Here is a 14,625-nt window from a genome sequence, read left to right as displayed (position 1 = left end):
TAACACAATTTGTTGAAAAAAAAAACTAACACAAGAACAGAAAACCAAACACCGCAAGTTCTCACCGGTAAGTGGGAGCTGAACAGTGAGAACACATGGGTACAGGGAGGGAAACATCACACTCTGGGGCCTCTCGGGGGGGGGGGGGGGGGAGGGAAAACCATTGGGAAAATACCCTAATGTAGATGACAGGTGGATGGGTGCGGCAAACCACCGTCGTACGTGTGTACCTATGTAAACAAACCTGCAGGCTCTGCACATGTATCCCAGAACTTAAAGTGAATAAAAAGTGAAGTAACACGGAAATAGAAAAGAACTAACATTTGCTTTACTGAATGCATCTCAGGCACCTGCCCACGTCTGTGTGTGCAGAGCTTCTCATTTTTTTCCTGTGAAATATTTGATACCTACATGAGTATATGTGGCAGATACGGAGACCATAAGCCTCGTCCCCAAGTTAGCAGCAGCAACCTGTCACCCAGCTCTGAGCCTGCCATGGCCATCCCAGCAAACCTAACCTCGGAGGACTCCCTCACCTCCTGTTTCCAGAATGTTGGGAATTAAAGAGCATTTGAGGAATTTCACGCCCAGTCTGGAGACGCAACTGGAGTGGGGAGTCCCAGCCCCGTCTGGCACCCCTGGCTAAATTGTTTGTTCAAAGGGGATGGGGATGGCCCAGGGTTTGCAAAGACTTCTTAATTCATTTTGATTTCTTCCTTTTAAAAAACGAGCCCCGCAGCCATTGGGGGGTGTGGGTCAGGCTTCAGGGGGCTGTGCAGGGAGGCCAGTCCTGGGGAAGCCGGAGGGAGAGACGCCCACCCACCACCCAGAGAGACTGGTGGGCCTCTGGCTGGAGGAGACCCCTGAGGGGCTTAAAGAAGCCAGGCAGGAGAATCAGGGCCCCAGCGCTTCCTTCTCCCTGTGCCAGCTGTCACTCCCATGGGGATGTCTTCTTTGGTTTCCTTTTTAGTGCAGAGGGGCCACCAGGGAGTGGGCAGGCGTGAGGGGTGGGGGCCTGGGGGCTGCAGAGCCAAACCCAGCTTGATTAATAACCCAGATGTTCCCGTCCAAGCACACCGGGAGCCCTTGGGAAGTCAGACCCCACCTCGGTCCCAGGCCAGTCTGCAGTTAGGAGGCAGGTCCTCGGTCCGGGTTGACACGTAGGCCACAGTCTTGGGCGCCCTGATCTGGCTGGGGATGGGAAGTTTAGTCTCCACCCAGAAGAGGAGCTCTGAACTCCCCACGTTGAAGGAAAAGTTAGGCGGGGTGAGCTGCAACTTTCTTTTTAACTCGAAGTGATCAAACTTCGGGGCCCCTCTGCACCGGTTCTTGGAGCTCCGCCAGGTGCGGGCACCCGGGGTGGGAAGAGTGGGGGACCCGAGTGGGCCCCTGGGCTCGGAGGCCGCCCCAGGCCCGCCCGCCTACCGGCTCGCAGAGAAAGAAGAGGGGGCCGCGCCCGCCCCAAGTCGGCTCCGCCCCGGGCCAGCCCCTTCCCCGCCGCGACTCGCCCGCTGTCCCCACCCCCTCGCCCGCGGCGCCCAGTGGGAGGCGGGGGCCGGCCTCGCCGAGCCCAGTGCCGGGCTCTGATTTGCTGCGGGCGAGGGGGATCGACAGCCTCCGCGACTGCCTTCCAGGAGAGAGGGAGGGAGGAACAGGGGGGAAAAGTGCTCGGCGCCCAAGGCGAGCCCCGCACTCTCCGTCCCCGCGGCTGGCGCAGGACCTCACTCGAGCGGAGCGCCCACGGGGAGCGGGTCGCGGGGCGGCGGCGGCGAGGAGGAGGCGAGAAGGAGTTGGAGGAGGAGGAGGAGGAGGCGAGGGCCAGCGAGCCGAGCGGGGTCCCGGCCGCCCCGCGGGCCAAAGTCGAGCCCTCCCGCCCGTGGGCGAGCGCGCCAGCCGCCCCTTCCAGAACAGCCGCCGCCACAAAGAAGAACGGGGGGTGCCGAGGTCCCCATGACCTCCTAAGCGGTGCGGTCCCCGCTGAGCGCGCTGCCCGGGCCGTGCCCCGCGCCCCCGTGCGTCCCCGCGCGCCACCGAGCGCCCCTGTGCGCCCCGGCCCGCGCCCCGCCGGCATGGACGTCCATACCCGCTGGAAAGCGCGCAGCCCGCTCCGCCCGGGCTCCCCGTTGCTGCCCCTTCCGCTGCTGCTGCTGCTGCTGCTGCTGTGGGCGCCGCCTCCGAGCCGCGCAGGTAAGAGCGCCCCGGGGCGCGGGGCTGCGGGATGGGGATGGGGATGGGGCGCGCTCGGCTCGGGCGCCGCTGTCATCCCCGGGCGCCTTCGCCCGCAGAACTTTTCTTCCTTGGCCTGTGGAATGCACGAATGCCATTTGCTGGGCCCCCCCGAGATGACGACACGCAGCTACGATGCCCGCGGGCGCGCCGCCGCCCCCTCCCCAAGCGCGCGGGCCGGGTGGGGTTGTCGCGCGAGCCGGAGGAAGGGCCGAGAGCTGGATCCGCAGGAGGGGTTGTCCACGAGGCGGGCAAACTTTTGTCCCGAAACCTTCCTTCTGTGTCCCACATCCCAGGAAAGCCCAGCTTGGGCCCACACAGCCCTACAGCAGAACTTCCTCTGCTCAAAACCGGGCAGGGCCGCCCCCTAGAGTCACAGCCCTTCAAATCCCGGGACTCCTGGGGGTGGGGGGATTCCCAGAAGCCTGGCCCCCAGCACTGAACTTCCCCCAGGCACGCTCGCTCGAGGCTGGGCCGGCGCCCGGCTTCCCCCGGGGACAGCGGTTCCTGCAGCCTTGGTCACCTAAGTGTTGGGGGCTCTGGGGACCCCTGCGGGGTGGTAGACAGCCCTGCCCCTAATCCCACCCCCAAACTGCTTGATCCCAGGAAGGCAGCTTTTCCTGGGTTAGCTGCTGAGGGACTGGAAGCCTGGAGCAAAGCCAGAGAGATGGGCTTGCAGGCGGGGCTCTGAGTGGTTGCGATGATATGCAGATGTGGGATTTCTTCTGCCAAGGGTCAGCCCTTAGAAGGAGCCCTGCTTCCCTGGGAGGGTGCTGTTAGGCGGGGGCTGTCTGCGTCGCTGCCTGGGTTCTCCAGGCTTCAACTCTCCCTGGCGCAGCTTCCTGACAGGGGACTTTTTCTAGGTATCACTCTTGGTAGTTAATGGTGGGGTGGGCTTTCACAGACCCTCGAACATTGGAGTTCCCAGCTCGGGAAGGTCCCCTGAATTCTTATTGACAAGTGGGGAGATGGAGGCTCAGAGCCGTGCGCTGCCAGATCAGGAGAAGTGGCAGGCAGAGCAATGGGACATTGGGCTCAGCGGATGCTGGACCAGCCCTCTGCCTGCCGGCGAGAGTGCTTCTCTCTGCTTCACGATTGGAAGACAAGTGGGAAGAATGATTGTCTGTGTTCCGCTTGTCAATTAAAATACTCTTTTCCTTTTTCCTGGCACGATGAGTGCTTGTTGGGCTAACTGGCTGAGCTGGAGTCAGGGTGTGGGGGCTGCCCTGTGGCTCTGGGGGAGGAGCCAGGAGCCTGGCTTGGCTCCCAGGACCTGGGCTCTCATCCCTGGGCCGCCACCGACTCTCTCCTGACCCTGCGCTCACTGGGCTTGTGTTTCTCCAGGGGTCATTTGAAGGTGGGGGACAATAGGGGTCCCCAGAAAGATGGAGAGGAGAAAGAAGGTGTGGTCAGGGATCGTGCCATTGCCGGGGGATGGACCCTGTCTCAGCGCCTCTGAGGGCTTTCCCCAGAAACTCGGGAGGGAATCCTTGGGGTAAATTGTCACCCTAGACAGCTGGGGCTGGGCACTGGCTGGGGACCGTGCACTGGACCGGGCTTGAGGAACCATTTCCCTCCCTGCCTCCTGCCCACCTCCTACCTCCATGCTGTCATTCCCTCTCTGGTTGCCCTCGATAACCGAAGTGCACCTCCTTGGAAGTGGCAGTGTGATGATGGCCCAGCGCTGCTGGCTATAAAGTTGGACATTTCGCTTTTGTCAAAACCGAGTTTTGGAAGCATGTGAAGAGGCCACATTTCTTGGTGGGTTTTGCCAATGTCTCTCCACCTCCCAGGGTGGGACCTATTTGGAAGGCGTCCTCCGAGCGTGGCCAGAGCGGGTGGCTGTCCGCTGGAGATGCAGGCGCAGCCAGGAGTCACCGGCAAGTGCCTGCCCTCTTCTCCATCTTCAGCTTTGCCAGATGTTTCCCAAGGGTTTTCTGAACACGGCTCTTTTGCCTGCCTTCTTTTGGCCAAGTGTGTGAAGGAATGAAAAGTAAGATTGCATTTGGGGCTGCTGAACAGTGTAACGGGGAAGGAGAGTATGGGAAATGAAACATGACCCCAATATTTGGAAATTGAGGTCATCTCCTCTACATGCCATTGGTTGACTCCAGTCACGTGACTGCTTTTTGCAATAATTTGTGGGGAGAGTCGGCCAAGTTTTGTGAGACTTGACAGATATCAAATGGTTAAATTTCCTCTGACTCAATCGAGTTGGCTGGAAGGACATCCTTTTCCATCCTCTGCCCCCTCCCTCCCTCTCCCCATAAAAGAGCAGTGAGTGGGAGGAGCTCAGAAGCCCCAAGAATTCCCCAAGCCCTCTCCCCGCCCTGGTCCAGATTTGCCAGAGGGGTTGGAGTTTTGGTCGCCACCCAGGGCTGTGCCCACCCAGCAGTGCCGTGGCCCCAGGCAGGGGCGTGTTCCCAGTGCCAGGCTCACAGCAGCTTCTTCTGGGATGTTACCCCTGGGCTGCTCCTGTGGGGCTGGCCAGAGCCTGTTCCTCACCCCGCCCTGCAGATATTTCTGGACTCCCCACCGCCACGCCTTAGCCGAACACAGCTGGTGCTGCCCGTCCCGCCCTGCCTTCGCGCTGCCTGGCCTGTCTGCCTGCCCTGCCTTCTCCCTGGACCGCCCCGTCCCACTTCCCGGGAGACAGACCTTGATGGGTGGAGCAGGGGCTGTGCGGAGCAGTGAGCTGCCCTGCTGGAGGGCTGGGATGAGTCCCCAACGCTTCCCGAGGGCACCCACATGGGAGTCCCAGCGAAGCTGCATCTGGAGCAGCACCCCGTCACGTGACATGGCTCTGGGAACGGTCTTGGGAGACAGTTACACAGGGGAGTGGAGGGGCTGGCACTTGCCTGGCCTGTGGTCAGCGGCACCATCACTGCATCCTCGCCTGGGCCTGAGAAGGGACAGAGCCTGAGGAGGCCGGGAGCAGGGATGCCAGGCAGGTGTCTTCCCTTCCTGCCTCGGGGCCCTCAGACGGCATCCGCCCTCCACCTGGCGTGGTCACTCTTTGACTTGTCAGAGTTCCCTCTTCTCCCTTCCCAAGGGTTTATCAGCTCTCCCCGGGCAGAGGGCCAGGGCCCTGAGCTCGAGTTCCAGCCTGGGGGCCCAGTCCAACAGGGTCCTGGGGGCAGAACCATTCCGTTTGGCCAACAGTGTTGCAGTTCCTTTCTTCTTCCTTCCTCCTCCATCCTTCCCTCCCCCCTTCCTCCCTCCCCCCCCCCCATCCCCTCCCTTCCTCCTCCCCCCTCCCCCCCCCCTCCCTCCCTCCGACCCTCCCATCCCCTTCCTTCCTCCTCCATCCTTCCCTCCCCCTTCCTCCCTCCGACCCTCCCATCCCCTTCCTTCCTCCTCCATCCTTCCCTCCCCCCTTCCTCCCTCCGACCCTCCCATCCCCTTCCTTCCTTCCCTTCATCCCTCCCCCCTTTCTCCCTCCGACCCTCCCATCCCCTTCCTTCCTCCTCCATCCTTCCCTCCCCCTTCCTCCCTCCGACCCTCCCATCCCCTTCCTTCCTTCCCTTCGTCCCTCCCTCACTCCTCTTTTTACTCCAGTGCCTTCAGGAGGGATGCAGCAGCCGCTGTCCCCACCACTCACTCTTGGCCACCCAGGCCTCTCCGAGCATCTGCATCACTTGCCTGGCTGCTGAAGGCTTTGGCCTTTTCACCTGGGCTGGGCCTATCACGGGGAGACAGAGGCGAATGGGAGGGATCCCCGTTTCCCTCCAGGAGCTCACGGTCTGACAGGCGGACTCTGTGAATTTTACTCAGGGGCCCACGTGGGATGTGCTGGGTCTTGTGTCCGACAATCTGGGAGGCTTAACTGCACTGGGGAGAGCTGGGGAGCTTCCTGGAGGAGGCGGTGTGACACTGGCCTCCCCTCCTCTTCTTCCTTTTATTGCAGAAATGAACCTCCTCAGTGGGGTCCTCCTCCACCTCTGGCCTTCACCTGGCCCTCTTCCGTCCTTCCTGACAGGACATTCCACATCGTGTCCCCCAGCTATCCTCAGTGTCTCCCTTGGCTGGAAAGCCCCTCGTTCATGGGCTTGGCAGGTGCCCCCAGCACCGTTTGTCAGGAGAATGCAAGTGCCCACAAAGGACGTGGCAGATCCCGGGACCTTCCTTAACCCTTTCTCTGCCCCAGTCCCCCTGCATCCCTTCGGTGGGGCTGTGGCGACACCGTGAGCCTGGTCTGCACAGCTCTGCAGACAGCACCACAGCTGTGCCTCAGGATGTGGGGGCCTCTGGTGATGATTTTGGGTACCTGTGCTGGGTGGCAGGTGGTCTGATGTGGGAGGGGACATTCCTTGGCAATCAGATTACTGAACCCCAGGTCAGCAAGGTCGGTGTGAGGCCGGAGCTGAGTTTCCCCTCCTCTGGGGAGCCGTCGGGTGGGCTGGGAGGGGCAAGTCACTGCGCCCTAGCTTCCTCCCCTGAACATGGGTAAAACTGCATTTCTGGCTTTGAGGCATGGCTGTGAAGATGGATGGAGACCACACCTGTGAGCAGCTTTGCGGACTGCTGACCTGTACTCAGCACTGGCTCTGTGGGGGCATTCCCATCACCTCCGTCTTCCGTAGTGCTTTTACAGGAGGAAAGAGCAGTGTCCCCACAGCCCTCTTTAGATGTAGGTGTCTCAGAAGCACAGGCGAAGAAGGTGCGCCTGTGGAGGGTCTGGCCCTGCCAAGCCCCCCCGGGACTCTGCTGTCGTCGGCTCAGCCGGTCTGCGCTGCCCCCTTGACTTCCTTGGCCTCAGTCCTTCACTTTCCCACGGAGCCTCATGGGGTCATCGTCCAGGCCATGGGACGTGATGCACGTGAAAGGCTTTAGAAGCCAATTCCAGGGTTGTACTCAGGTGTGCATTGTGTGTATGTGTGTCAGGCCGTGTGCACGTGTGTGTGATGTGTGTCTCCGTGTGATTTGTACGCACGCCCGTGGTTGTGGGCGTACATGTGTATGAGTGCATACACATGTGAACCCTTGCACACATACATGCGAATCCCTGCACATGTACATGCGAATCCTTGCACACGTACACACAAATCCTTGCACACATACATGCGTTCACATGGCTGCCCAGGGCTGATTCCACATGTAGGGCCTGGTGTGTCTGAGGAGCTCGTGGCAAGGCAACATTTCTCTTCTTCCTGTGCCCCAGCCCTGGCTGGAAGGCAGAGGAGGAGGTGACACGTGGAGCCTGCCGGTTGACCATAAGGCTGTGGGTTCTGCCACAGGGCAAGCCGGGGCCAGCTGGGTTCGACAATCTTGTGTGTCTTTTTAAGCTCCCAGGAGGGCGATGTGACATAATGGCTTCTGCTTCTCCTGTTTCCGTTCTCTTGTGTAATCCACTCGTCTGGCGTCAGTGCTGCGCCCAGTGTCAGTTTTAAAGTTTACGGCCTGGCTGGTGGATGTGCCGTGATCCTGGAGGCAGAGGCTGCATTGGCCCTTGTGCTGGTGACACCGAGTGTCAATTTGATTGGACTGAAGGATACAAAGTATTCGTCCTGGGTGTGTCTGTGAGGGTGTTGCCAAAGGAGATTAACATTTGAGTCAGTGGGCTGGGAAAGGCAGACCCCCCCTTCATCAGGTGGGCGCCATCCAGTCAGCCGCCAGCTGATTTAAAGCAAGCAGAAAAGCACACGGAGGCGAGATGGGCCTGGTCTCCAGCCTACATCTTCCTCCCGTGCCGGATGCTTCCTGTCCCTGGACATCAGACTCCAAGTTCTTCAGGTGTGGGACTTGGACTGGCTCCCCTTTGCTCCTCAGCCTGCAGATGGCTTATTGTGGGACCCTGTGATTGTGTAAGCTAATGCTTAATAAACTTCCCTTTATATATATATGTAGTTCTGTGATTTCTATTCGTATTAGTCCTGTCCCTCTAAGAAAGCCCTGACGAATGCAGCCCTGCTCGTAGGTGGGACTGCAGCCCCCAGGACATGGTGTGAGGACCAGGGTGGCATGCTGGCAAAGGACAGGCAGCCAGCAAGATGCCTGGATTCCTATCCTGGTTCCAATGTCTACCAGTGGTGCATTTTAACTGCCCCGTGCCTCAGTTTCCCCATCTGTAAGAAGAGGGCGATTGCTGTAACTACGGTAGGTTGTTAGTGATGTCTAATGAATGCATTACTCACATAAAGCACAGAGTAAGGCCCGGTTACTGCCCTTGCCACCCAGGGGTTCCAGTGCAGCGGGAGACTGTGAGGGGGTTCGGGGCTCTCTGCTCGCCGGCCTGTGCGTGCTCCTTTGCTGTCCTGTGTGGGGTCACACTGCTGCTTCCCTCGTTGGATACGCAGGAGAAGAGGCACCCGTGGTCGGTTCAGGAGATCACTCACTGCTCGCTGCCTCTGAGGCTCTGAGCCTGAGCCGGGAAGGTGCATCCTTGGGCAGTTTTGGGCCAGGCCAAGTTCAGTGCTCAGCGTGGCCCTCCCCTGCCTCTTCCAGCCACTTGCTCTTTACAAGGAACTGAGGTCCAGGAGGTGGGGGCCCCTGTGCACCTCCCAGCTGCAGGCTCTGTTCTGTCTCCGTGACGTGACAGCAGGTGGTGGCTGATCACCAGGAGGCATTGCAGGGGTGGGTGAGGTTGGTGGTGGAGGGGGCAGGGACACTCACTTTGCCATCCCAGATGTTGTTTCTGTGCCAATCCCAGGCCACTGGAGAGAAGACGGTGGAATGAATGAATTGGTGGTTGGATGCTCAGTGGAGGGTGGGGGTCACTTTGAGTTGTCCAGGCCGATAGTCTGAGCTGTCACACCCTCAGCTTCCTATCAGCAGAGGAGTTTTTCTGGAGGAATCTTAAACTAGGTAATAACCCCATATTAGCAATAAATGTCACCATCCTTTGGTGATTCAGACCTAAGAAATGGAGCCACAGCCTGACCCACTTTTCTCAAAATTTAATTACACAGAGCTCTGGGGACATGGGCTCAGCCTATTTGCTGAGATGTCTCTGCCCTTGAAATGGAAGATTCTTTTATTTTCTGTTTCCTAGACCCGTGTTCTTGTGGGGAAATTACTCTTCTATCCTTTTCTTCCTTGCCAGGACCTCGGCAATAGGGTTTCTGGGGGCCTCTTTATTTTTTAATAAATGCCACAAAATGACATAAAAATGTGTGTATGTAGCAGGAGCAATTTGAACAACTCTGACATTTGCGTTGGGAAAACAGTGATCTCCCAGCGAGAACACGTGGCGTTGTAAGCTGGAGAAGTGACCGTCTTCCATTCCGCCGGTGGCTGGCTCCAGGGACCAGCACTCGTTCTCCTGCAGGGGCACAGAAGGAACGGGCGAAGTCCCTCTGTGAAGATGTTGGGCTCCAGCAGGTTTGCTTGGCAGCATTTCTGGACCCTGACACGAGCTGGACCTGTGCGGGGGCACAGGTGAGCGATGGGTGAGCGTCTGTGCCCTGCCGGGTCTTCCGCCGCAGTGGGGGAGTTAGCCGTCTGAACAGGTGGTTTTACCGAGTCAGGTGTGGCAGAAGTGGGAGTAGGGTGTGGCCACAGCCAGTCGAGGGAGGCACCAGCCACCCCGTGGGGCGGTGGCCAAGCAGAGGCCAGCCTGCTTCTCTAAGGCCAGCCCTTTGCGGCGCACCCCTCAGGGGTCTGATGGGGGGCTCCCATTGGTGGATGCAGAGGGCATGTTCCCATGTGTGTTCTTCCTCTGGCTCCTGTTCATATTTTCATATTCACACCGGACCATGCTCTGAGGGTGCTCCTGTCAGCACCTGTGATCCCCAGCCCTGCCCTCCATGCCAGGTGGGATCGGTGCGTTCTGCAGACGCACCAGTCTGGCTCTTTGAGTCCAGCTGGCGCAAAGGAATGAAAACCACCCTCCACCTCCTGGTGGCTGCATGGCCTGCATTTTGGTGCAGGTCAGTACGGTCACAAGCACGGACGAAAAATCCCTCCGTCCATTCTCCAGGCCAGGTGAGGGCAGCATGGTCTGCTCCCTCCTGCTTGTTTGCTGGGGGCCAGCCCCCATGGCAACTGGGTCCCAGCGCTTCAGAAGGGTAGCCAAGACCCCAGGCAACAGTGCGTACATGGAGCCTCTGCCTCAGTTTCTCCTTCTTTCAGATGCATAAAAACGCACATTAAGGCTGGGCATGTGGCTCACGCCTGTAATCCCAGCACTTTTCACAAGGTCAGGAGTTTGAGACCATCCTGGCCAACATGGTGAAACCCCGTCTCTACTAAAAATACAAAAAATAGCTGGGCATGGTGGCGGGCGCCTGTAACCCCAGCTACTCTGGAGGCCAAGGCAGGAGAATCATTTGAACCTGGGAGGTAGAGGTTGCAGTGAGCTGAGATTGCACCATTGCACTCCAGCCTGGGCGACAGGGTGAGACTCCGTCTCAAAAAAAAAAAAAAAATTGCACATCAAACCTGGGCAACATAGGGAGACCCTGCCTCTACACATATTTCAGAAACAGTTAGCCAGGTGTGGTGGTGGTGTGTGCCTGTGGTCCCAGCTACTTGAGAGGCTGAGGCGGGAGGATCGCTTGAGCCAGGGAGGCTGAAGCTGCAGTGAGCTGTGTTTGTGCCACTGCACTCTAGCCTGGGTGACAGAGTGAGTTCCGTCTCAAAAAAGTAAAAACAGAAATGTACACCGGAGAGCGAGGTGGTCTCGTGTTTTCCAGCTGTGGTTTCGTCTCTTCTGCAGGACAGAGGCCCAGCCGTCTGCATTCTCTGCACACACTTAGATCAGTCACTGGGGCCTGTTGTGGGGGTGATGGGCAAGCCCGGGTGTGGGGAGAGATGGCGGGTGGGGGCAGAGGGACCCTGGTGGGCCTTTTCTCAGGTCCTCTGCCTTCTCGGAGCTGTGTCGTCGGGGAGGTTCCCAGGACCTGTCCTGGCTGCTGCTTTTCTTCCCTCGATGTCCCGTTTTGTTTTCTTTCGCTGGGGATGATCTGAAATCCTCTGCCTGCGCTGTTTCTCTGCTCTTCCCTTGGGGAAAGGAGAGCGAGGAGAAAGTGTCCTTTGTCCGTGATCCTGTGGACGTTCCCCTTCTGTCTTCCTAAGGAGGGCTGTTGACTCCCAGAGGCCTTAGGAAGAGTAGGAGGAAGTGGCCCTGCCTCTTCTCAGCCCCTTTGGCCACAGCACGTTCACGTGGCTGAGGTGGGATGCAGGGTGCTCTTGATGGAAGAGCAGGGAACGACATTTCTGACTGCTATTTTGATAGCTTCCTAGGTAATTATTATTCACGCTATTTAGGGTCATCGTCTCAATAACGGTGGTTTAGGTCAAAAAGTGCCGCGTGAGCAGTAGAGCTGTCTCCGCTGAAGGTTGAGAACGCACGGAGCGTCCTTGGGCCCGTGTGGTGGTGACGGCGAGCTGGTGACAGCAGGGCCCGTGTAAGGCTCTGCTGGGTGGGGCAAGGAGATGCCCCAGGTGGAGCTATCCCCAGGGAGAAGGGCGGGGAGCCGCTGTCCCACCAGGAACGCCGGGCCATCCTCCTGCCCCTGAAGCAGGTGGACAGCATGGGTTCTCAGCCCGGACCATTTGGGGACATGTGGCAATGTCTGGAGATGTCTTCTGATTGTCCTACCTGGGGGTGCGGGCAGGGCTGTTGGCCTGTCGTGGGGGGAGTCTGGGGATGCCACTCTGCACCCCACGGTGCACGGGACAGCCCCCACCAAACAGACTGACCCAGCCTGGATGCTGCAGGAGTCGTGGAAAGAAGAAGTGAAGCTGAGATTCTGTGGCCCCTCCAAGGCCTCGGCTCATCTGTGAGACTGGAGGGGGGCCTTTTCTTAGGACAGGTCCAGGGTTTCTCTTCCTGCTGTAGACCAGAGGCCCAGAATCCCCCCAGAGGCCTCTCTTAAGGCACAGACCGTTTCTGGCTCAGGAGGCCTGGGCTGGGCCCGGGAAACTGTTTTTCTAACAAGGTAAGTTCCCGGCCCACGCTGGTGCTGGGGCGTCCGGCGCCACGCCTCAAACCACGAGTCTTTCTGTGTCCGCGAGCGCAGGCTCTTGGGTGTCAGCATTAATGGTGGTCGTGGGGTGGGGAGAAGCAGCACTGGAGAGAAGTGAGGAGGGTGTAGCTGTTCCCCCGCCCCCCTCAGTAACCCCCCACTTTATGGGTAGCTTCCCCATCAAAAAGGGGTCACGGTGCTCTTCCCCTGCACACCTGGTGGGGGCGCTTGCTCATCTCCAAAGAGAGCACCTCACTCTCCGGCAGGTCTTAGGGGGCAGGGAGGCCCTGGGGGCAGGTGAGCCTTCAGAGAAGGGGTTTCCCATGGGTTGGGCCATGAGAGTCTGCTGTGGTTGATGTCCTTCTCACGGGAAGGCCTGTTCCGCCCGCGGCCACAGGGACCAGCCCACAGCCAGCCCCGTTCCAGCCCGACGCCAGCTCACGCCCCTGCACCCGGCGATTTCGAAGCCAGTGCCAGACATCAGCTCCTTTCTGTGGTCACCATTTCGGTCTCCGAAAGAGGAGGACCCTCCTCCAAACTCACCTCAGCTTGCTGGCCAAGTCCTGTCTGTGCGTCTCCCAGCGGCTCCCCCCCATCCAGACCTCCCACCATCCCTACTATGTGACGTCCACAGGGCCAGGCTCTGCAAAGCCAGGGGTTTGTGGGACTGAGGGTTTATAGGGCTGGGGGTCTGTTGGCCAGAGTTCTATAGGATGGCGGTCTGCAGGGCTGGGGTTTCTTAGGCAGGGGGCCTGGGGCTGGGGGGTCTACAGGGTCAGGGGTCTCTCAGGCTGGGGGTCTGTAGGACTGTGGATCTGTAGGGCTGGGGTCTCTAGGGCCGGCATTGTAGGATCTGTTTCCTGCATCTGTGTGGGGGGCAGGGCGGGTCCCCACCCCAGGGAGGCAGAGGTGGAACTCACAGAAGCTCAGAGCCCCTGGAGGCCCCGACCTGGGAGGACGAAGGGCCACTGTGTCCCACACCCTCGGCCCCTCAGCTGGGCTGCGTGGCGTCCTCCCGTGCCTGAGCTCTGTGCCACCAAAGCACTTCTAGCACCTTCTCGTGCCTCAGTTTCTCCATCTGTCAAGTGGGCATGAAAGTAATACCTGTTTCAGGGGCATGCTTAGAGGACTCAGAATTGAGTCATGTAAACCGCTAGGGCCACCACAGCTGGCTATGGCCATTACCGTTAATTACCGTGTGTCCCAGGCATGACATGCAGAGATCAAAGGTGGCCCCGTGAGGTGACTTGCAGGAGGCTGCCAGGCCACAGAACTGAGCTGGGCTTTCAGAAGTGCCACAGGAGACAGAATTGCATGGCCAGGCTGATCTCAGCCAGAAGGCTGTGGGTGAGGACCCAGAGGGCACTGGGGGATGCTGTGCCCACCAGGCTGTCCCATGGTCACTCTGGCACATGAGCTTGTTGGAGCCCCTGGTACCTGCAGCAGGGTCCCCTGCCCTGTCCTGCCCTCTGAGAATGCCCTGTCACAGAGGCCTGGTACCAAGACAGCAGCTGCACTGCCATTTTGCCGGGGGTTGGAGTTCTATGGGTCTGTAGCTCTGGGCTGGAGTTGCTTCTGGGATTGACTGGGAGCAAAGGAGGAGAATGGGCAGGTCCAGCTTCCTGCAGGGTGGGGCTCTGGGGGGATGAGAGACGGAGCATGGAGCCTGGGTCCCCCACAGTGGGCAGGGGTAGGAGCCCTGGAGCCCTACCTTGAAGATTTAGATTCCGAGGGTCTGCAGTGGAGCCTGGAGCCTGTGGCTCTGACAAACTCCTGGTCCTGCCCCCCAAATGCAGTGGCAGTGACCAGTTTGGGAAACATTGAGCAGGGGAGGGCAGGGCCTGTGCCTCCCTCCAGCCCTCTCCGCCCTTTTGCAGGGCCTGTGCCCATCACTAGCTCACAGACACCACTGGGACCTTTGCAGAGAGACCGCCGGCTGAGGAGGGAAGCGGTGATGCTCAGGGACCGGGGGCTTCGGAGGCCAAGAGAGCAGGTTTGAACTCCTGGCTGTGTGACCTCCAACATGCTGCTTGACCTCTGATCTGGGGCAGCTTATCTGCATATCGGAGTCAATAGCACCACCTACCTGGACCGGCTGTGAGGATCTAAGGATGTGATATCGCTGTGGACGTAAAGCCCTAGGTGCGCCCGGACATGGCCCGGTGCAGTGCGAGCAGCAGGTGCAGCTGTGGTGCTGCTGACGATGCTCGCTGCTCTGATCGGCATGGCCATGGTTGGTGTTCTGTAATTCTCACCGGAGGTGGCTGTTATCTTACAAGGCTGTTGCTGCTAGTGGCGGAGGTTGGGAGGGATAACTGGCTTCTAGAGTGTGAAAGAAGTACTGGAGGCGCTGCTCGCAGGTTCAGGGCCAGCCAGGGACCTCAGAGCACGCTAACGGTCAGCCAAGGGCCGTGAGGGTGCAATCTGTGGGGCAGGGGGTGTAGTATAGATAATATGGGGGTGGGGAGGGGTGTAGTTTATAGATAATATG

General features: G+C 59.4%; 1 protein-coding gene across 1 annotated transcript in view; it reads left to right on the top strand.

Annotated features, from left to right (window-relative positions):
- Positions 1–1,641: 1,641 nt before the first annotated feature.
- The window catches only part of COL5A1 (collagen type V alpha 1 chain), a 178,068-nt gene continuing 165,084 nt past the window's right edge, over positions 1,642–14,625 (top strand). Inside the window, 1 exon segment of the mRNA XM_032261945.1 lies at positions 1,642–2,187. Within this exon segment, the coding sequence (XP_032117836.1) occupies positions 2,070–2,187 (118 nt within the window). The 5' untranslated portion in view covers positions 1,642–2,069.

Source organism: Sapajus apella, unplaced genomic scaffold, assembly GCF_009761245.1.
Source record: "Sapajus apella isolate SASKATOON/1434 unplaced genomic scaffold, GSC_monkey_1.0 scaffold126, whole genome shotgun sequence".
Lineage (NCBI taxonomy): Eukaryota > Metazoa > Chordata > Mammalia > Primates > Cebidae > Sapajus > Sapajus apella.
Note: the sequence above shows the minus strand (reverse complement) of the source record. Positions and strands in the feature narration are given on the sequence as shown.